At 40.7% G+C, this 23,615-nt stretch overlaps 1 protein-coding gene across 1 annotated transcript in view; it reads left to right on the top strand.

Moving 5' to 3' along the window:
* LOC138818508 (uncharacterized) overlaps nt 1–8,252 on the top strand; it is a 69,749-nt gene extending 61,497 nt beyond the window's left edge. The window contains exons 11-12 of the mRNA XM_070009429.1: nt 6,008–6,136; nt 7,678–8,252. Of these exons, the coding sequence (XP_069865530.1) occupies nt 6,008–6,136; nt 7,678–7,701 (153 nt within the window). The 3' untranslated portion in view covers nt 7,702–8,252. The remainder of the gene's footprint in view (nt 1–6,007; nt 6,137–7,677) is intronic.
* The last annotated feature ends 15,363 nt before the right edge of the window (nt 8,253–23,615 follow it).

Here is a 23,615-nt window from a genome sequence, read left to right as displayed (position 1 = left end):
CTTTAATTCCCCAAGCCTGGGAAAGAGCATTTTGAGTTAGAAATTGCATTTGGTGATTACCAGGGGGAAGGGATCATTTAAAGCCTGGAAAATGTGGAATATCACCAAAGGAGGAAAAAGAGGCAAGCATACTGCCCAAACTTTGTTCTTAGTCTCCACATTAATCACTAGGTGTGGTCAAATACTACAGTCACTGAAACTAGCTACAACTATTGTATTATTTTTTTTTGGGGTGTGCCATTCCTGAGGCTTGAACCCAGGGCCTAGGTACTGTGCCTACATGGAAGATTCCTGACTTCCATGATCAGACTTACTGTTTTCCTTCTGACTTTCCTGCCTCAGTCATCTTTCCATGGCTTACAGCCAAGGAGCTTGTCTTGGATGTAAGTGTAAGCCAGTTATCAACAAACCACAGGGTATGTTCAGAAGCAGCCATCTAGGATCTGCTGACTTTGCCCTGGGTCTGCACGCTCCATCCCTGGTCCATAGCAAAGGAACCACAAATGCATAAGTTGATGAACCAATGCTAAAGTGGATGGTTGTGGCTGGGCATGGTTTGGATGTACTGATGAAGCCACTCTAAGGTGGCTTAGGCATCACTGTTGGACCAGGTTTGTTAGATTTTAGAATACATGTTTCAATACATGTTCTAGTCAAGACTGCATACCTTTGTCTCTCCCAATCATCTCACATCCCAAGCAGGGCACACCCCCAAGTTCTCATCTCATTACCCAGTTAAGACTACTTTGCCCATTTTCTGTGCATAGATTCATTTTTCTGAGTAATTCCTTCTTTATTTTATTTATAACACTTAGTACTAAACCACTGGCATTTAATGATTCAGTCTCTCATTATTCTCTGAGAATGTCTTTTATTCTATGGATCTATGAAATCCTTTGGGGCAAAATCTGTGACTTAAAACCATGGCCCCACCCTACACCATAGGACATTGAACATTAATAAGCCCTGAAGCAAGGCCTGTTGTTTTAGAGGTCATCTTTTTAGGAAATCCTTTTCCCAACTCTAATTAAATTAGGGTTTTTAAAATTTAAGTTTGAAACACATTTCACCCTCTAGGTAACTATTTTGATTGCATTGGTCTGTTACAGGCTATAAGTCCCTCTCTGCTCCTGGTGATATACAAGGTTTCTACTTAACATGTGAAAAATGGAATGCATAAAAAGATCAGTGAAGGCTGGGAATGTGGCTTAGTGGTAGAGTGCTTTCCTAGCATGCATGAAGTGTGACATAAACAGAAAAAGCCAGAAGTAGTGATGGGTTTAAGTTGCAGAATTCTACCTTTGAGCAAAAAAGCTTAGTGGCAGTTCCCAGGCTGAGTTCAAGCCCCACAACTGGCAAAAAATATCAGTGGAGATGGGCTGTGAATGCAGTGGCCTCATGAACAATTATCTGTGTGGTTGTGGTTTTCACAGTGCAAATTACAGCACACCAGGTCATTCTTTCCAATCTGCATCCCTTCTTCTTGGGAACAAACTCTTCCCTGCAGCATGGGTCTTCCATGGACAGGAGGCCTCATGAAGGCTGATTTATCCTTACCGAGTATAATTGAATCCTTTGGTTTGCTCATCTTAGCTCCACAGAAAGCACCGTTCCCAAATGTTAGGGAGAATAAGCAAGTTGGCAGTAGCTAAGCTGGGCTAGGCAGATGGGGTAATGTGAATTTACACATATATACTTTGCCTAGTCCATAGATTTCAGAGAAAGCATGAAAACTCAAAAACATTTGGAATTTAAGGGGCTTTGAAGAGGCTTAATTCCTTAATGAAAATTAGCATCATTGTTTCTTAGCTATGAATGACTTCAGGAAAAAAAACTAAAAATGATATTATTTGAAACTGGGTACTAATGGCTCATACCTCTAATCCTAGTGACACAGGAAGCTGAGATCTGAGGAGTGTGGTTCAAAGCCAGCCTAGATAGGAAAATCCATGAGACTCTTATCTCTGGTTAACTATCAAAAAGCCAGAATTGAAGTTGTTGTTCAAATGATAGGCCATCATATTTGAGAAAAAAAAGAACTAAGCCAATGATACCCCATCCTGACCCTGAGTTCAAAACCCACCAGGAAGGAGAGAGAGAGAGAGAAAGAGAGAGAAAGAAAAAAAGAAGAGGGCAGAGAGAGAGAGAAAGATAGAGAGAGTGAGGCAGTGATGGGGGAAGTAATAATAATAGAAATGTAATGACAACAAATCTAAAGAATGTGGCAAAGCCTTTAATAAGTTCTTGAAAAACAAGGGATAGGAGCTCTGCACAAGTAATGGCTGAGGAAGCTTTATTGAAGTAGGATGCCTAAACTGGGCACCTAAGACTCATACCTGAAATCCTAGCTACTTAGGAGGTTTATGGTACAAATCCAGCCTGGGCAGGAAAGTCTGTGAGATTTTTACCTCCTTTTTTTCTTTCCAGTCCTGGGGCTTGAACTCTGGGCCTGGGCAATGTCCCTGAGCATTTTTTGCTCAAGGTTAGCACCCTACCACTTGAACCACAGCACCACTTCCAGCTTTTTCTGTTTATGTGGTACTGAGGAATCAAACCTGGGCCTTCATAAGCATTAAATTCTGGAAATAGAACTGTGGCTCAAGTGGTAGAGCACAAAAGCTCAGGGATAGCACCCAAGAAAGAGATGGAGCACTAGGACTGGCAACAAAAAGAAAATATGAACTATTTACTTTGTGCCACATCAAGTATTTTGGACTATTTAAAGTATCAAAAGATAGTTCTACTTAAGAAATCATGGCTTAAATGTCTGGGGTGTGTGTGTGTGTGTGTGTGTGTGTGTGTGTGTGTGTGTGTGTGTGTGTGTGTGTGTGTGTGTGTGTCTGTGTGTGTGTTTGTGGTACAGAGAGAGGAGAAAGCATGGAAAGCCAAGAGAGTTCTAAATCTAAGACTTCAGAGGCCATCTTTCAGAGAAAGCCTGCAGAACTGGGAGTAAACTAGATCCAATGCTGTGCTTTGGTCAACTAGTTGTAAGAAAGCCCCAACTGGCCACTGGTGTGGATTGCAGGAAAGAGGATAAGGCAGTAAGAATAGAATTAAAGGGGTCTGAGCCACTCACACAAATTCCAGGTATCATTTCCTGGTTATATGTAGGCCCAACCTTTGATCTTCAGTAAAACCAGGAATTCACAAAAGTGAAAACTTGTAAGAAATAACTGAAATAAATAAATGACTAGAGGTGTTCAGCAGCAAATTTTGGCAAGCAGAACACATGTGAACAGAGCAAAATGGAAATGATCAACTCTGACAAGTGGTGGGGGGGAGCACAGAGAGACTCATGCACAGAGCTAGGCTCTGAGTTCAAGGCCCACGACACAAAAAGGAAGGAGTAATGATCAAAACTTTTCCAATTTTGATTTCTAGCATGAGCCTATATATTCAAGCATTTAGCAGCCCAATAGACTTCAAGTAGAACAAACTGTGATCACTTAACACATTGTAATTAAACCATCAAAGATAGAGAACCTCCAAAATCACACAATTCATCACACACAAGACTTCTTCAATGAGATTATGAACAATTCCACGTAAGAAACCAAGGATGTCAACGCACAACAAGTGCAGCAAATTTACAATGCTAAAAGCTAGACTACACAGAGAAATGAATGAGGTCTTATCTCCAGTAAGCAGCAAAATGCCGAGCTGGAGGTTTGCTTCAAGTGACAGAGTACTATGGAAACCCAGAAAGCCAAACAAAGCTAGGTATTCGTTGGTGGCTCATTCCTGCTATTCTAGATAGTCAGAAGCCTGAGATCTGAGGATCACAATTCAAAGCCACCTTGGGCAGGGAAATCTATGAGACTCTTCTTGCCTATTAACCACAAAAACAAAGAATAAAAGCCAAAGTAGAGCTGTGGCTTTACCTTGGGTAAAAGTCTCAGGGACTGGAACTAGGCCATGATTTCAAGCCTAGAACTAGCACCTAAAGAAAGAAAGAGAAAAGGAGAGAAAGAAAACAAAAACAAAACAGAAAGCCAAACAAGAGCACAGATCTATAACTTCAAGCCCCAGCATGCATGTGTAGGTACACACACACACACACACACACACACACACCCCAAGATTGAAATACAAGCAGTAATGAGGTTATGTTGAGTAAATCTTTGATGTCCTGAAATCATGAATATAAATGACAACTAGATACCAATTGATATAGATATAGATAGATAAACTCTATAGATTATCTATCTGCTAAAGATAACAGATCTATCTATATCTGTAACAGATTATCTGTAGAAATTTTATCTCTCTCTCTCTCTCTCTCTCTCTATCTATCTATCTATCTATCTATCTATCTATCTATCTGGCTATCTGTCTACATAGAGAGTGCGAGACAGAGAGAAAACAATCTTGGGGATTGAACTCAGGCCCTGGACACTGTCCCTGAGCATCTCTAACTCACGGCTAGCATGCTACCACTTGAGCCACAGCTCCAATTCTGGCTTTTTCTTTTTAGGTGGTACTGAAAAACTGAACACAAGGCTTCATGCCTGCTAGGCAAGCACTCTAACACTAAGCCCCATTCCTAGCCCCTAGTTAAAGGTTTTTAAACAGAAGTACTAGAGTTCAAACTGAGAGCCTCTAGCTACTAACTAGATCCCTCTTCCTCTGCAGGGGATCTTGTACTTGAGCTGACTCCCCTAGCCCCTACCCTTCATCACTTTGGATTACAAAGCAATTGATGAGGACCTAATAGGAAATGTTGATGTTTTCTTTTACCTCATCGATGGTATTGACTACTGGTAACTCCTACCAGAAGTGGATTTTGACCATGAGTTGCTCCTATTTTCACCACCAAGTTAAGTGAAAGAGAATGGAGAGATGCCCTGTGACCCATTGATCCTAGTGCAGGGAATCCTGAATAAAAGGAAAGAATTGTGCATACAAATGTGGTAAATTCACAAAAGGAAGAGAAAAGCATCCTGTACCTGGCTTTACCTCCTGATTCCCCCTTCACCTCCATGGTTGAATCTTACTTGGCCATATTTGCAACAATGTATCCTTCTTAGCAGTACTTCCTGTGCCTCAGCCACAGGTTTCAAGTTGCTTTTATTTTCAGGGTTTGTTTTGTGACTTCATCTTTTTGTATGGCCTTTTAATTTATTTTTTGTATTTTTTTGTCCATCATGGGGCCTGAATTCTGGGCCTGGGCACTGTCTCTGAACTCTTCAGTTCAAGACTAGCTAGCACTCTACCACTTGAGCCACAGTGCCATTTCTGGTTTTTTTCTGCTTATGCGGTAGAGAGTAGCCTTGAGGAAGTAAGCCCAGATACAGCACCTAGGACTTGGTTTCAAGCCCCAAGACTGGGACGCACACACACACACACACACATACACACACACACACAAACACACACACACACACACACACACACACACACACACACAAGCTACCTACCTTTATGTACGAAAGATACTTAGGTTCTGTGCTCTCTTAAAATGTTTCTAATCATGTACAGTTGTGTAAGTATCTCTCATTTTAAATGATCATTCTTCCCTTCTGTTTAAAAATGAAATTATGAGAGCCTGGTATCCATGGCTCACACTTGTAATCCTAGCTATTCAGGAGGCTGAGATCTGAGAATCACAGGTCATTGCCAGCCCAGGCACAAAAGCCCGTGAGCCTCTTATCTCCAATAAACCACCAGAAAACCAGAAGTGTGCTGTAGCTCAAGTGGTAGAGCACTCGCCTGGACTGAAGAGCACAGGGACAGCACCCAGGCCCAGAGTTTAAGCCCCATGACCAAAAAAAATAAAAAGAAAAATTATCAGAAAAAATATTTTTGTAAAGCAGATATTTTCTAAGGCCAAAAAACCTTCAGAATTTCTGGTCCATAAAATGTTATGTGCATGGTCTTTCTGTAACTCTCCAATGTATATTCCTATATTTTTAGGGGAAGTTTATATATAGCTTTTACTGTACTACTCAGAAGAGATTTATGCTCAAATATCTAGCACCCTTGAATATGCAGTCCCATGACTTTGCAGGAAAAGAATGGAAAGAGATGGAAACCCACGACAGGAATGAAAGGGAGTAAGGCAGTTTGCACTTCTTACTCACTGTGCTCTCAACAGCAGGGGAGAAGGTGGAGAGGACATCAAATGGCACAGATACTGGTAAGGAGTTTTCATTCGCTTTGGCAGTGGTTTCTCCTACAAAAGGGAGATGTATAAGCACAAAAGAAAGGTTCATTGACATTTTTGCTTTATTATTATGTGATTTATTTTTTAAAAAATTGAGCCATTTTTGCCTACAAACACAAAATACTTTAGGATGAAGGCTAATAAGATAAGCAGTCTTAAATTTTCATTTCATTTCAAATATAAAAGTATTGATCTAGTCAGGTGCTGGTGGCTCACGCTTGTAATCCAAGCTGCTCAGGAGACTGAGATCTGATGATCTAGATTCAAAGCCAGCCCAGGCAGGAAACTCCATGAGACTCTTATCTCCAATAATCGACCAGAAAACTGGAAGTGGTGCTGTGGATCAAGTGGTAGAGCACTCGCCTTAAGCTGAAGAGCTGAGGGACAGTGTCGAGGTCCAGAGTACAAGCCCCATTACTAGAAAGATAGATAGATAGATAGATAGATAGATAGATAGATAGATAGATAGATAGATAGATAGATAGATAGATAGATAGATAGATAGATAGATCTAGCTGGGCACTGATGGCTTAAGCCTGTAATCGTAGTTAATCAAAAGGCTGACATTGGAGATTTGCAGTTCGAAAGCCAGACCAGGCAGAAAAGTCCATGAGACTCCTGTCTCGGATAAACTACTCAGAAAAAGCTGGAAGTGGTGCAGTGGCTTAAGTGGAAGAACTCTAGCCTTGAGTACAAAAAGGGTCAGGGATGGTGCCAGGTCCTGAGTTCAAGCCACAGAACTAGCAAAATAAAAAGTATGTATCTACACAAGAGTAGAGTAAAAAGTTTCAGTGACATGACCTTCTAAACAAGAGGAAACTATAGTCAGAAACAGATCAATTGCTGGCAAGGGCTGTGAACAGACACAAAGGTGTGGCTACAAACTGGCATGAAGGAACACCCTCAGGTAAGCCTCATACATACAGAAACTATTCTTTTTTTGCGGGGGGGTCCGGTCGTGGGGCCTGAACACTGGGCCTATGCACTGTCCCTCAGATCTTCAGCCCAAGGCTAGCGCTCTAACACTTGAGCCACAGCACCACTTCTGGCTTTTTTCTTTTTGCTTATGTGGTGCTGAGGAATTGAACCCAGGCCCTCATGCATGCAAGGCAAGCGCTCTACCACTGAGACACCTTCCCAGCCCAGGAACTATTCTTTATTTGTGTATTACAATATACTGTGATTATGTAGTATAAATATAGCTATGATTCTATAGTATAAACATAAATATTATTTCTCAATACAGTGTCATATTGCAAAAGAAACAGTATACAAATTGTAGCTCAACTTTGTCCTAGAAGACTATCCTGATTCTTAGTAAGGGAATCAATATACATTACAAAAATGAATATGTTTCAAAAATAATTGTTCTGTTTTGCCTTTAGACATCTCTTGCTAGATCAACAAGTACATCAAGTAATTTAACTATGTTATATCAAATACTGTATTATGGAGAGAACTTTTGCTTTCCAGTAAAGTAAATAAGCTTGTATTACACTTGCCTTCCTACACAGCAACTGGAAAACCAGACAAAATAGAAGAAAGAACTATTTTCAGACTGGAGAAAAGACAGAACAAGACTTTGGTCCAGGAGAAAAGAAAAACAAAGTGAACCCTACAGTTGTGCTTTCTGCCTAGAGAAAAGTTCCAAACCACAACACACAGAGGAGAACCTAAAGCCAACAGAACTCTCACAGGCAAAATAAGTCAGGGATAATGTCTGGAGTCAGGGAAGGCTGAAGCAGCTACCACATGAAAGTCAGAAAACTTCAGAAGATGCAGCTATGTAAGTAAAATGTTCCAAGAATCTACAGATGTGCCCATGTGACTTTATCTGAATAATACCCTGTTCAAGCACTAGGTAATTCCACAAAGCTGGAAGAGGAACTACCTGAGTAGTAAGTGACACAATCCCCAAAGCTCAAGCTAGGCTGAAACATCAGGTTTCTAGGCAACCAAAGTGAACAGACTTCATTGAACACCTGAGGGCTAAGAGTGAATTCAGAAAAATTAGGGCTCAGCAGTAAAGATAAACTAGTCTTTAAGAATGAAGGTTACATTAGACTCACTATAAATAAGCCAAACAGAAAGAGGGAGGGGTGACATTGTCCAAAAAGAAATGTACTCTTTACCCGACTTATGAAACTGTAACCCGTATCTTTATAGTAACAATTAAAAAAATTTAAGTATGAATCTGAACTATGTATATCATGACTAACTGCCAATTAATGGAAAGTAGAACTGGGCCATTGGTGGCTCATGACTGTGTTCCTAGCTACTCAGGGGACGGAGATCTAAAAATCACAATGGAAGGAAAGCCAGGGCAGAAAAGTTTGTGAGGCTCTTATCACCATTTATTTATCCAGCAAAAATCAGAGGTATGGGTCAATTGCCAGCTTTGGGAGAAAGGGGGCAAGGTAGACTTTTAAGCCCTGAGTTCAAGCCCCAGTTCCAGAACACACACAATGAGAGAGAGAGAGAGAGAGAGAGAGAGAGAGAGAGAGAGAGAGAGAGAGAGAGAGAGAGAGAGAGAGAGAGAGAGAGAGAGAGAGAGAGAGAGAGAGAGAGAGAGAATAGAGAGAGAGAGAGATTGAGGAATAAACCGAAGGAAAAAAAGTAAAAGAAAAAAGAAATAACTTCATACAGTACATTTAAAACAACAACAAAACCCTCTTGTTCTCATACCTTGGAGTTCATTTCAATCTTATTCATAGCTATTTAACTATAGGACTAACAAATGAGGGAAACCATGGGACCTATTCTTTGGGTATGGCTTACTTCACTTAATGTGATTTTTTCCCAAGTCTTTCCATTTTTTTTTTTTACAAAAGGGCATGTGTCATTCTTTCTGATGGAACCATTGAATTCCATTGTGTATGTGTGTGTGTGTGTGTGTGTGTGTGTGTGTGTGTGTGTGTGTGTGTGTGTGTGTGTGTGCGTGTGTGCACGCGCGTGCACGCACATATATATATCACATTTTCTTGGTCTACTCATCTACTGAGAAGCATCTGGGTTGTTTCCATATCTTAGCTATGGTAAACAATGCTGCCATGAAAATGGATGTACTGTTAACTTTAGTGTGGCCTTGTTTGTGATTGTTTAAATGTTAGAATTTAAAGAGAATGGTCAATAGCAAATGAGTCAATTTCATATTTATTAACTATTTTATTAAATTTAAAATGTAAATTTGCTGGGGGGATGGATCAGTTACGGGGACCAGGGAGGGTATGAGTGTATATATTGTGGGGGAAGCCCAGCTTCCTTGATATAAGCAATTGTGCATATGACATCAAGTTCTCTACTAGTGCAGACATAGAGCATTAAGTATCTCAGTTGTACACCCTCCAGGATTTGCTCTTCATTATCAGCTGTGAGGGTCTATGTGTACCAATATTCTGGCTGAATAAGAAACACCCCATCAGGCATGTTAAAGCATGAATCTTCAGTTTTGCTCCCAAAACACTCAGGTGTTCAAGTAACCTGCTTGCAATGACCTGGAGAGTTCTCTCTCCAGACTCTGAGCTACCAGACTTTGCTTCTTTCAAAAGAGAATTTACTGGAAGTATTCAGAGTCTCTGATTCTTGCTGCATGGCATTAATAAATTGGAAGAGAGAGAGAGAACTAGACAGGATGAGGATTTTCAGGGAGAGATTCTAGGCCTCTTTGGCATGATCACAAGGAGACCCGTGAGTGAAAGTAACACATGCACAAAATTATAAAAATTCAATACCTAAGCCTATATGAAATAACACTGCAAAAATCACAGATCATGCTGTCCACATGTTCTTTTTCTTTTTCTTTTGTCACTCATGGGGCTTGAACTCTGGGCCACGTGCTGTACCTCAGCTCTTCAGTTCAAGCTAGCGCCCTACCACTTGAGACATAGCATCACTTCCAGCTTTATCTGCTTATACAGTGCAGAGAAATCAAACTCAGGGCCTCATGCATGCAAAGCAAGCACTCTACCACTGAGCCACCTTCCCAGCCCCTGTCCACATGTTCTTAATAATCTTTTATATTTACTGCAGAATGGCAAAGGAAGAATTCAAAATGGAATATGATTTGGATGACTATGGACAATCAGCACAACTTATTAATAAATTGTGATCGATGCACAGAAGCAATGTGAGATAGACACACTGACTGTCAGACAACCAATTTCCCCACAGAGACACATCACCGTATTCAGGTTACCTGGAAGACTTCTAAGATTTCTGTTGAGCATGTGAGTCCATGCGAGCAGAAGAGCCGCAGCAGGACTCTCATGCTGTGGGGCTTTCTGTCTTCAGCTTCATGGTTTTGGAGGATGGTGGCTCCTTGGTTTTTATGAGAGTCTCCTGTGGGTCAATCTCCTGGATGAACCAATCAGTGCTCACCATCCAGAGGTGTTAACTCTCCCCCCTCCACACCCCATGCCAAAAAAAACGTCCTGCTTGGGACAGGTGGTCTGGAGGGAATTCCAGCTCTCTAAGCAGATGAGCAGCAAGAACATGGTGAGCTGAGTACACTCGTGTTCACTGGGAGCAGTGAACTGATTATCACTTCCATGTACACAAGTATTTATTTTCTTCAACTTGGCACTTAGTGAAATGGATGGAAGGGAAACCAAGTCTCCATTCTGGCTGAAGGTGAAATGGCAAAGCTTCCTTGCAACTGAGGTTGATTTAGCTATCAGGTGGAAGAAGTGAAGTCCTGGGGGCAGATAGCATCAGAATCAGATGGAACGTTCCAAACCAGCCCAGGCCATGTGAAAGTTCTGGACTCTTTCCTCCAGCTGACCACCCAAAGGACACAGGTACATATGTGGCTCAAGTAGTAGGGTGTTAGCAGGGAGAAAAATAATATCTAAGACACAGTATCCCAGCCCTGAGTCCATGTCCCAGGACATGTCCTAAATTAAAGGAAACCATGAACTCAATGTCTTTCTATGTCCTTTAGAGAAGCAGTGATTTCTATAAATGTCTCACAGGATATTCTTTATTAGACATTCCTATGAACTGACCACATTCCTCAAATTACAGTTGAAGGGAAATGCACCTGGTGACATTACATTTCTAACCATGGGATGAAGTTCACAGTCAACCCCAGGTAGCAGAGTCTGTAGTCCATATATGGATTATATGGGCAGAAGCAGAGGCACTGGCAGAGTGGATGTGTGCTTTTGACACAACAGGAAGAACAGCATGCACTGATGACCTTTGCACATGATTTTCTGACTGAAGAGCTTCACAGTGATATGATGGGAAGTAATAGAGTGGAGTTTTCAGATCTAAGTCACAGAAGGGCAACTCCTCTTCCTTTCCAGGAGGAATCCATCAACTACTCAGAAAAAGCCAGAAGTGGTGTTCTGTCTCAAGGGATGGAGCACACGCCTGGAGCACAAAGAGACTCATTGATGCAGTCCAGGCCTAAGTTCAAGTCCCACGAATGGTCAAAAAAATAATTGGGACGTGGGGATGGAATAGAGATATAGATAATTGGACTGCTGGATTGATTCACAGAAACAAGTCAATGGGGCCAAGTCTGGTCCTGTAAAAGATTAGCGGACCAGACTGGAGCAAAAAAAAACCAAGATCCACTCATGTGTTTTCTATAATACACTCAAATCATAGTCACAGATCAACACAAGTCTGAGCAAAGGGATGGAAATGAATCTTCCAGGAAAATTCATCCTGTGAGAAGGCAGGAGTATCCACCCTGTCATCTGATAAAACAGAGTTCTGATTAAAACCAATTAGAACAGACAAGATCATTACAGATAAAGGGAGTGATCAATGAAGAAACAATCACATAGGTTAATATATAGTCCCCAAACACGAAGCACTTAAACATGAAATAAATGTTTTCAGCCTCACAGAAAATGACAGATCCCAACACTCATGTTCAGGTTTTCCAATACTATTGGAAGCTCTACTTCCTGACCTTCACTTTCATCGTATGTTTATTTGATGGATGAGGAGTGGAGAGATGATGATTTGGCTGGGGTGGGGGTAGTTTAATTCAAAATGAGATCATGAGATCCCCTCCTCCTGATAATAACTAGGAGCCACCAATACCTCGTCTCATAATTATATTCTTTAGCAACTTGAGAACAGTCAGCTAGTCAAAGGGTAGAATAGAGTGAAATCTCCAGCCAGTCTTGGTGTCAACTCCTACTGTGTGGAAAAATAGGGCTGTGGTTTGAAGTGGTAAATGCAGGAAAATAGGAATCCACTCCACATATCCCTTTTCCTCTCAATTGACTGGGGAAAGGAAATCCACAGTACATAACTCTGGAAAATTCAAAATACTATGACATCATAACGACTAATCCCCAAAGAAAGGTTTTTGACATCTAAAGGTGAGGACACAGAATCTCTACAAATGAGTAAACCCCAAGCCCAGAATAGGAAATGTCAAATACTGGATTCCTCAGGGATAGAAATGATTTTGTTTTATCATTGTTCAACTCATGGTAATATTTTTTGTCTCAGTCTCAGTCTTATCCTCCAGGAGCATAATTTTATTTTTCAGGAGTGCTTAGGAAAAGAAAGAATTTTCTGGAAGGAATCAGTCTCAGGAACCTTAGTTGGTCCATTTGCCCACGATCCTCAACTTCATGTCTTGCACGGGGCAAGGGTGGGGGGAGATCTGTGTATGAATTCTGCCCATCCATCCCTCCTGCTCACAGATGTCTCCTGGATAATTTCAGATCTGTCCTTCAAGTCCCATCTGAGAGGTTGACAACTCATGGCTTCCTCTGTGACCAAAGATGGTCCAAGGAAATCCATGTCCACTTTGAGTAAGAATTCTATTATTATTATATTATCTATATATCTAATAGATATATCTATACATCTATTATCTATTATATTCCTTCTTTCATTCTTTCAACAATTATGGCTGAGGGGCATCTGCATAGGTCTCACAGCTCTCTTGGCCCATTGGCCATGCTGCCGTCCAGGGTCTCTGCCCAGCTATCTCCACCCAGAGAATCTCATCAGAATCTTATCTGTATCTCCATTCTTGAGTTGTTCTCAGCCAGATGCCCTCTGCCCTCTGGCCTCATCTGTGTTATATTGAAATTCATTTGTAAGATCCAGATTGGACATATTTTGAGAGGTCAGATTAGGAGTCTTTATTAGAGTGTTCATTATTAGTCAGTAACTGCAGGCAGATACATGTCCTCAGAAAACTTGCAGCCTTGAATGCACTTTGTACCATCAGGAAACTGAGCCATGAGGATAATGAAGAACAGAAAAGCAATGTCCAACTCCAGTGAAAAGCCCAAGTGAGATGCCATGGTGATCTGAGGAGACGCAGGAAACATGAAGCATGGTGAAAAATGGTGCGTGTAATTGTTGGGGCCTAAAAAGGGTCAAGATAAGGGTCACAGGAAGCTCAAGATTCAAGTTCAAGACACAGGACTGGGATGAAACTATTGTCCAAGTTCCTCTAGGAACTCAGGCACACACATCACATGGGGGTGGGACGTCCTTCTTCTAGGAACTCAGGCATGCACATCATCTGGGGGTGAGATTTCCTTTCCTCTGGGGATTCAAGCAGAGCCATCACCTGGAGGTGGCCTCTACCTTCATCCAACAAGAAGGCAAGATAGTGCCAGGTAGATCCAGTATCCTCATTTCACCTGCTTATACAGACGCTTCTGATTCAAAATTACAAATCCCCATGTCTCATACCCTACTGTATTTAAACCCTGATCCGCCTGTGCCTCCAGGCTGATGCTCCTCTCCATCAATGATTAACTCCTAACCCCATCTATAGGAGGTATCTGCCTTCTTCTTTCCTTTTGTCTCCTTGATCTTTCCTAACAAAGTAGGGCTAGCTATATCTCTTGTTTACATTAACTTATTCCATTGTCATTATGGAGGTGATGCCCAGAGCAATTACCATGACCTGAGTCAGGTAAGAATACATTTCCTAACTTAACCAAAGAAGTGAAGGACCTCTATGATGAAAACTTGAAAAACTTGAAAAAGGATATCAAAACAGAACTTAGAAAATGGCAAAAAAAAAAAAATCCCAGGCTCCTGTATTGGAAAGATCAACATCATGAAAATGGCAATACATCCCAAGGCTATTTAAAAATTCAATATGATACCTATCAAAATTCCAACCTCATTCTTTAAGGAAATAGAAGAGGCAATCCAAAAATTCAGATGGAACAATAAAAGACCCCAAATAGCAAAAACGCTCCTCAACGGAAAGAACACTGATGGTGGAATATCAATACCAAATTTCAAACTCTAATATAAAGCCATAGTAATCAAAACAGCTTGGTACTGGCACAAGAACAGACCTCAGGACCAATGGAATAGAATTGAAAACCCAGAAATGAACCTACAGAACTAAAGCCATCTAATCTTCGATAAAGGAGCTAAAAAAATAGAGTGGAAGAAAGACAGCCTCTTCAGTAAATGGTGCTGGCAATATTGGTTAACTACATGTAGAAAACTAACTCTAGATCCTTATATTTCACCCTGCACCAGAATCAACTCCAAATGGTTCAAAGACCTCGGGGTCAAAGCAGACACTCTGAAAACATTAAAGGATGGAATAGGAGAAACCCTGGGTCTCCTTGGCACAGGCCGAAATTTTCTTAATAGAGACCCAGAAACACAACGAATCAAAGAAAGGTTGGGCAAATGGGATTGCATGAAGTTTCAGAGCTTCTGCATGGCAAAGAACATAGCTAGCAAGATCAATAGAAAGCCCACGGATTGGGAGATGATCTTCACTAGCCATACAATGGACAGGGGTCTCATATCTAAAATATACTTGGAAATCAAAAAATTAAATCCCCTAAAAACAAATCCTCAAAGAAACAACTGCCCAATAAATAAGTGGGCTAAAGACTTAAAGAGAAACTTCTCTGAAGGAGAAAGAAGGATGGCCAATAGACACATGAAGAAATGGTCAACCTCCCTAGACATTAAAGAAATGCAAATCAAAACAACATTGAGATACCACCTCATCCCAGTTAGAATGGCAAAAATCAAGAACTCTAATAACAACAGATGCTACAGGGGATGTTGACAGAAGGGAACCTTACTGCATTGTTGGCAGGAGTGTAAACTTGTTCAACCATATTGTAAAGCAGTATGGAGGTTCCTGAAAAGACTTCACATAGAGCTCCCCTATGACCCAGCAATCCCACTTTTGGGCATTTACCCAAATGTTTATAAACAAGACCACACTAAAGGTACCAGCACAACTATGTTTATTGCTTCATTATTTATTATACCTAAGATATGGAACCAACCCAGATGCCCCTCAGTAGATGAATGGATCAAGAAAATGTGGTATATATACACAATGGAATTCTATGCCTCCATCAGAAAGAATGACATTGTCTCCTTTGTTAGGAAATGCAAAAGCTTGGAAAAAATTATATTAATTGAAGCAAGCCAATCCCAAAGAAACATAGGTCCCATGGTTTCACTTATTTGCAATATCTAGTATATGTCTATGTTAAGCAGGAAAGGTCAGATAAGGTGATGTTAGGGAAATGAACCCTAAGATATGTATTCAAATTTTTTTTCTTTCATGCGATTGTTTCTAACGCATATATAAGATAATTTCTTTTTTGCTATATATGTCCCTCCCCCATAGTATAACCCCTACTTTCACTGTATTCTATGTCGGTATAATTTTTGGAGGGGAAGGGGAAAAACAAGTCGTTTAAATAAGGATACAGGTGGACCCGTTTCAATGAGATGTACAAGTCGTTATGTCAAAAATGAATTTTACAACTTTGGTGGGAGGGGTGGGGAAGATTGGGTGGGGGGTCGTGGGTAGGATGGGAAGGGATGGGAAAGGGAAACAAAGGAGGAGGCTACAATGCTTGATAAGAAATATACTCATTATCTTGCCCATGTAATTTTAAACCCTCTGTACAGTATTTCCACAATAAAAAATAAATAAAAATTAAAATAAAATAAAAGCATGCATTTCCTTTGGCACAGTGTTTTCTCTTCCCTCACTTTCTCCCTGTCCCTCCCTCCTGTCTCCACCAGAGAGTTGCAGACTTCACCTATACGTGTGCACTTGAGCTCCACTACTGCACTTAGTCACCCTTTTTCCCTTAAGTTCTGTGCTCTCCCCCTACCAACCCAAGGATATCCACGTGGATACACAATAAATGAGGAAAATGACGCAGAATCACTCAAAAATAAAAACATAAATCTTTAAAAATAAAAGAAAAAAGAAGAGAGTTCTCTTGTTTCCATATCTGAGAATTTCTTTATATAGGAAGGGTATGTAGGTGTCTGTGTGGTCTCTTATTCTGTAATCAAAAATGGTGGCCTGCAATAAACATAGTTGTCCTGGCAGCTTTAGTGTGGTCTTGTTTGTTAACATTTGGGTAAATGCCCAAAAGTGGGATTGCTGGGTCATAGGGGAGCTATATGTGAAGTCTTTTGAGGAACCTCCATACTGCTTTCCAAAGTGGTTGAACAAGTTTACATTCCCACCAACAATGAAGTAAGGTTCCCTTCTGTCCACATCCCCTTCAGCATCTGTTGTTGTTAGAGTTCTTGATTTTTGCCATTCTAACTGGATTGAGGTATTAACTCAATGTTGTTTTGATTTGCATTTCTTTTATGGCTAGGGATGTTGAGCATTTCTTCATGCGTCTATAGGCCATCCTTCTTTCTTCTTCAGAGAAGTTTCTCTTTAAGTCTTTAGCCTACTTAATTACATTTCCCCATTTGTTAGGCAATGGAAATTTTTGGAAAAAATTATATTAAGTGAAGTAAGCCAGGCCCAAAGAAACATAGGTCCCATGGTTTCCCTTATTTGCAATATCTAGTATATGTATGAGTCAAGCGGAAAAGGTCCGATTATGTGATGTTAAGAAAATGAACCCTTAGATATGTATTTTAATGTTTTTTCTTTAATGCATTTGTTTCTAACGCATTTAAAAGATTATCGCTTTGTTCCTTTGTATGTCCCTCCCCGCAGTATAAACCCTGCTTTCACTATATTTGATGTCAGTATAACTTGTGGGCGAGATGGGGAAAAACAAGTCGTTTAAGGATACAGTTGGACCTGTTGCAGCAATGAGAAGTACAAGTTGTCATGTTCGAAAAGACCTTTACAACGTTGGTGCTGGGGGCGGGGGTGGATTGGGTGGGGGGGGGAGGCTGAGAAGGGATGTGAAGGGTAAACAAAGGAGGAGGCTCCAATGCTTGATAAGAAATGTACGCATTATCCTGCCCATGTAATTGTAACCCCTCTGTATGTATGTTCACAAAAAAAATTAAATTAAATTAAAAAAATGGTGTCCTGTGGCTGCACCTAAAGATCTCTCTGTCTGTCTGTCTGTCTGTCTATTTATCTATCCATCTATCTATCTATCTATCTATCTATCTATCTAATATAAATATACTTCATATTAACTAGATATACATATATGTATACACATATGTATATCTAGTAAATCAATTATATATATGAATATGTATTTATATATTCATGTATGTATATGCATATATATTCATATGCATATGTATATATTCATTGACATCCTCATTCTCTCTGGCAATCCACTCTCTGTCATTTCACAGGAGTAATGACACCAGGATTCCAAATAGAAAACAAAACAAACCATACAAAATAAAACAAGAACACGAATACCTCTAACCCCTCCCCAAAACAAAACTACCAACAACACATTGTTTTCTTTCATGTATTTTGTTTTGTTTTCTATTTGGAATTCTGGTGTCATTTCTCCTGTGAAATGACCTGCAGATGCACAATGGATTGCCTGGGAGAATGAGCATTTGAATCAACAATAATATATATATATGTATATATATATATATATATATATATATATATATATATATATATATATATATATATATGTGTGTGTGTGTGTGTGTGTGTGTGTGTGTGTGTGTGTGTGTGTGCACGTGTATATATATGTTGGATTTTCTAAATATGCATACATGTATATATATTTATCTAGTAAATATAGTTTATATATCAGGTAAGAAGTCATTTTGTGTATTTTTTAATAATAATTTCTTAAACAGAACTGCATCTGACAGAAGTCCTGAAATCTGTGATTTGTCATAGCCCCCAATGAGGTGGAATTCTGGAAATATGGATTTGGCACCCATCTCCTCCTGCAGTGACTGGAGATGGAAGGGACAGAGCTACTGCAGGCTTTGGCCCAGAATTCCACCTTTGTGCTTGCAATGCCAGTAGGAAGGTCACTCAGATCCACCTAATTTCCCCTGCATAACTAATCCCCTTGTCAAATGTACCAGATGTCAGACACCACCCATCACCCACAACCCAAGATGTCTGAAGACACTCAGATGACAAAAGGACTTCAGACTTGCAAGAGTGCCTGCATTATGCACCAGGCCACCTAGACATAACATAAAAGGAAGGATCCACTTGGATCCTACTCACCACAGCTGTCCTTGCTCCGAGCATCTGCAGTACAGGGAGAAGCAGCAGCAGCGGCACATGCCGGATGAAGGCTCTGTTTATTGTCCTGCTATTCTGCATGGTCTATGTTGGCCCCAAGGTGCAGCAGGCTGAGGTACCATGAACAAGTTTTGCTGGCATGTTCCTCTTGCATGACTTGTGGGTGTATGTGTGTGTGTGTTTGTGTATGTGTGTATGTGTGTGTGTGTGTGTGTGTGAGAGAGAGAGAGAGAAAGAGAGACAGACAGACAGACAGACAGACAGACAGACAGACAGACAGACAAAACAGAGAGAGAGACAGAGTCGGGTGTGTGCATGTGTGTTTATTTTTAATAAAATGTAGATTTGCATGCCTTGTTAAACAGGAAAATACCCTTGCACCTTTGAACTCCCTGTCAGGTCCTGATTGTTTCCTCTTCAGCGCAAAAGCTAAAGGCAACTAACTGCATCATGGGTCATATCAGCACTGCATTTCCTTCCTACTAAGTCTGAAGATGCAATAGTTTTCACGCAAAAGATGAGAAAGTTGCTGAGGCGTGCAATAGTCCTTTAGGTGGATGAGGAGTGGCACACCCTGGTCCTTCTCACAGACAAACTGGTGAAGATCCAGAAAGGAGGACCCTGAGACTCCTCATGTGACATCTCATAGCTATGAAGATGGTCAAGTCCTAATACATTTTATATCATGTAAGAAAAACTCCCTCCCCTACCTCTGACCCTCAAGATAACACAGAACCCTGGGCTTCTCACAGCCATGGAGACTTTGGTCTGGAAGCACCCATCTAAATGTTTATAAAAGAACATTATGAATGGTTTCCATTCATCGATTGATGATTACTGGCTATGTTGAGATCACAGAACCAGAAATTCTACACAAGCCCTCCTGTGTTCATTCCTCCACTGAATACATAGCTCATCATGGAGTGGACCATGACCACAGACCCTCCATCCACGGGGAAACTGTGTGCCTATGGTGTTTTTAATGCCAGCATCTAGTTTGATCCTTCGCTAGCTCCATGTGTGTGGCAAATGAATTTGACTTAGTTAGATTGACAAACAGCTTCCATGGAAAGCCCTCTGGATGAATCCTCTTGTCTCAACATGAACATAAAAATATTCAACCCACGGGCGGTTCCGGGAAGATGGCGGAGGAGAAGGTGGAATCTGAACAAGCTCTCGCATAGAAAGCAGTTTTAGAGTTCCAGTGAACAGTCATAAGCCAAAGAATCACACCAAGTGTGCCATCACAGGACAGAGAGTTAGTTAAGAGAGGGGAAGCCAAGGAGACACATCTGAGCGCCTGCCAGGAGCTGCCGCTGGCAGCAGGGTCGCGGCGGCGACCACCGCCGCGGGGTCATACCTGAGAAACAGAGAGTCTGGGACGAAGGAGCCAGACGCAGTGGAAGAGCGGATTCTACTCAACACCAACAAGAACCGACAAGGAGCGGACATCTTCATCCTGCAGTTTGCAGACCAGAGACGACCCAGGATCCAAGACTCAGCGTGAGTACAAGCCCGATGTCCTCACTCCTTCTCAGGGAGCAGAGGAGGGAAGGCCACCCCTCCCCCCCCCCAGCACCGGTGATCTCCATCTTGGATACCGACAAAGCTCGGAGGAGCTGCTAGCTCCAGCTCAGGCCTTGGAATAAAACGAGTCATTTAGCAGGTCACAAGAACTTAACGGCGAAGTGACCTGCCAGACTCAGCTTCATGAGGGAAAAGTCACCCAGCTCAGGTGCCAGCCATTGGAGTGGCTTGACTCACTGGGTAACCAGATCCAGAGGCTGCCCCTCCCTCTAGCAGCCACCACAATCAATTGAAAAACATAAACCCTGAGAATGGCTCCAGGCTGGGTGCTGTGAAATTTATCACAAAATAGCCCCAGGGAAAAGTTACTGTTTGTTGAAAGGCCTCAACTCTACCCAGAACCTAGCCTCATCACCGCATCCCCCTCTTTTGTGATTCTCAAAGCAGATCACCCTCCCAGAAAACTAACCTGGGAGGGGTAAAGCAGAGCATTTTTCTGCCTGTTCGAACAAACTGTCTTAAGAAACCAATCAAGCCACAGGACCTCAAGCTGAGCAGAGACTCCAACAAGAGACTGGTTACAGACAAAAGGGCGATACAGGATTCTTCCAACCCCTCCCGCCCAAAAAAAAATCAAAAGATTTTTTTTCTTCTTCTTCTTTTCTTTTTTATTTGTTTTTTGTTTTTTGTTATGTTATATATATATAAAATTTTTTTTCTCTTCTAAAACTATAATTAATCTTTAATTTTTGCAACTTCTGAAAAAATAATTGTTTTCCAGTAACTTTTTTTTCTTCTCTTATAATTTTTATTTTAGGAATATGTGAATGAGTGATTTCCTTTCTTTTTTTGTCTTCTTTCTCTTTTTCTTTCTTTCTTAATTATCTTTTTGTTTTTTGTCTAGCTCTACTGAACTTCTGATCTTTTCTTCTCCCTTTCCCATCCTTAAAGTTTTTCACATCTCCTCTATGTCCCTCCCTTTCTCTCAACATATTCACATTCCTCTCTAAATAGACGGTATTTTAATATCTATAATAACATTAATCTTCATGTTTCTATTTTTTTCTGGTCTCTTTTCATTCCCCTTTCCCTCTCTTCTTTTTCTCTTTCTCTCTACTTGCATCCTACCCAACCCATTTCCTGAATTGTGACTAGGACATAGTTAACTCTCCCTGTGCCTCCCCACACCAATCTATTCCTATTTTTTACCCACATCTCTCCCTAATCCTAATAATTTCTGGTTTTCCAAATTATTTTCTGCAGTTCGAAGTCCTTTAACATATAGTTGTTTGATGTTGAATAGATGTATCTGTTGAACTAGATTGTGTCTGTAGACTATTGACTGTACAAATGCAAACTTTGGTTGATGGTTGCCTTAAGATAGTGTTCTAGCACAAAACTGGTGCTATCTTCAGCTCAATTGGGCAGAGTAAGCCAGAAAAACCCAAGAAAGATGGCAAATTCGGGTACCTCAATTCCCAATCTTGATAATCAGGGGACAGAACAGATAATGAGTAATCCAGAGGAGAGTTCCCAAATACCTCTACAAACACTACTAGCAAACATGATAAATGAGAAGTTTGACAATGTACAAAGGACGCTGTATGAGCGTTATAGGGAGAGAGAGGAGGCATCCCAGAAGTTTATACAGGAATATCATAAGCGTGATGAAGCTACTCAAAAACTAATAGTGGATTTGTGTGAACAACTTGAGAATACTCAAAGAGAAAGGGAGGAATGGCGTGAGCAGGCTGAGAACACTCAAAGAGAACTGCAGGAATCCCACAAACGCTAGGAAGCTAATCAAAGAGTAATACAGGAATTGAGAGACCAGGTAGAGAACACACAAAGATCACTAAAGGTATCCATAGAATCCATTAACAAAGAGATGAAGGAAGTCAGGGAGACCACAAAGGGAAAGCTGAATGGAACCCAACAGAAGGAATGGGAGTCCAAAGAAACCATAACCAATCAACTAAGTGATTTGAGGACAAACACTGAACACCAAATTAAGGAAGTAAAGAGATTCATACAAGACCTAAAACAGAGCTTCAACAAAGAACTTGAAGCCATCAAAGCTGACCAATTAGAAGGAAAAGAGATAAAAAACAAAGTAGAGAGTCTTGACAGCAGGTTAGACCATGCAGAAGATCGAATCTCAGGGATTGAAGACAGCCTAGATATTATAGAGAAAGAACAAACAACCATCCAAGACAATTCCAAGAAATATGAGAGATCTATTCAACACCTGGAAGACACCATCAGAAGGCCTAACTTAAGGATAATGGGTGTAGAGGAGCACCTAGAAACAGAAGTTAATGGTCTAGGAAATTTGTTTAACAGGATCCTAGCAGAGAACTTCCCAAACATGCAAAAAGATAAGCCTATTCAGAAACAAGATGCCTTTAGAACCCCAAATAGACCAGACCAGAATAGGACATCCCACCGTCATATTATAATCCACACAGGATCAACTCAGACCAAGGAAAAGATCCTTAAAGCTGTCAGGGAGAAAAAGGTAATCACCTATAAAGGGAAACCAATTAGAATCACCTCAGATTTCTCAGCAGAGACAATCAAAGCAAGAAGAGCCTGGAATGATGTATGCCATGCCCTAAAAAAAAACAACTATCAACCAAGAATACTGTACCCCGCTAAACTCTCCTTCATAACTGAAGGCCAAATAAAAACCTTCCATAGCAAAGAAAAATTGAAACAATACATCTCCACCAAACCAGCCCTACAAAAGATTCTTAAAGATGTCCTAGACATAGAAAACCAACAATAAATGCCAAGAAACTGCACCCAAACTGAGAATCCAAGAACCATAGGAAGAACCCAGTTTTCGCAGCCCCCAAGAAGGTGGATAACATGGCAGGAACTCCCAAATACCTCTCAGTCCTATCTCTTAACGTTATCGGACTGAACTCTCCAATTAAGTGACATAGACTGTCTACTTGGATTAAAAAAACAAGACCCTTCTATCTGCTGCCTGCAGGAGTCACATCTTGCCCATAAAAACAAACACATTTTCAATGTTAAAGCCTGGAACAAAATCTACCAAGCAAACGGCCCCCATAAACAGGCGGGAGTTGCAATCCTAATATCAGATAAAATAGACTTCAAATTAAAATTCGTGAGAAGAGATAAAGAAGGTCGGTACATACTAATTAAAGGATCTCTCCTTCAGGAGGATATTACAATTCTAAATATCTATTCGACAAACAATGGAGCACCCAAATTTATCAAAGAAACACTACTTTCCCTCAAATCCCATATAGATCCAAAGACATTAATTGTTGAGAATTTTAACACACTACTCTCCCCACTAGATAGATCAACTCGGCAAAACTCAACAGAGAAACCGCAGATCTAAACAGCTGCATAGATCAACTAGACTTAACAGACATTTACTGCACATTTCACCCAGCAGCATCAGAATACACGTTTTTCTCAGCAGCACATGGAATGTTTCCTAAAATA

This window comes from Dipodomys merriami, unplaced genomic scaffold (assembly GCF_024711535.1).
Source record: "Dipodomys merriami isolate MVZ:Mamm:240054 unplaced genomic scaffold, mDipMer1.0.p SCAF_77, whole genome shotgun sequence".
Lineage (NCBI taxonomy): Eukaryota > Metazoa > Chordata > Mammalia > Rodentia > Heteromyidae > Dipodomys > Dipodomys merriami.
The sequence above is the reverse complement of the archived record's forward strand: the minus strand, read 5'-3'. Positions and strand labels throughout refer to the sequence as shown.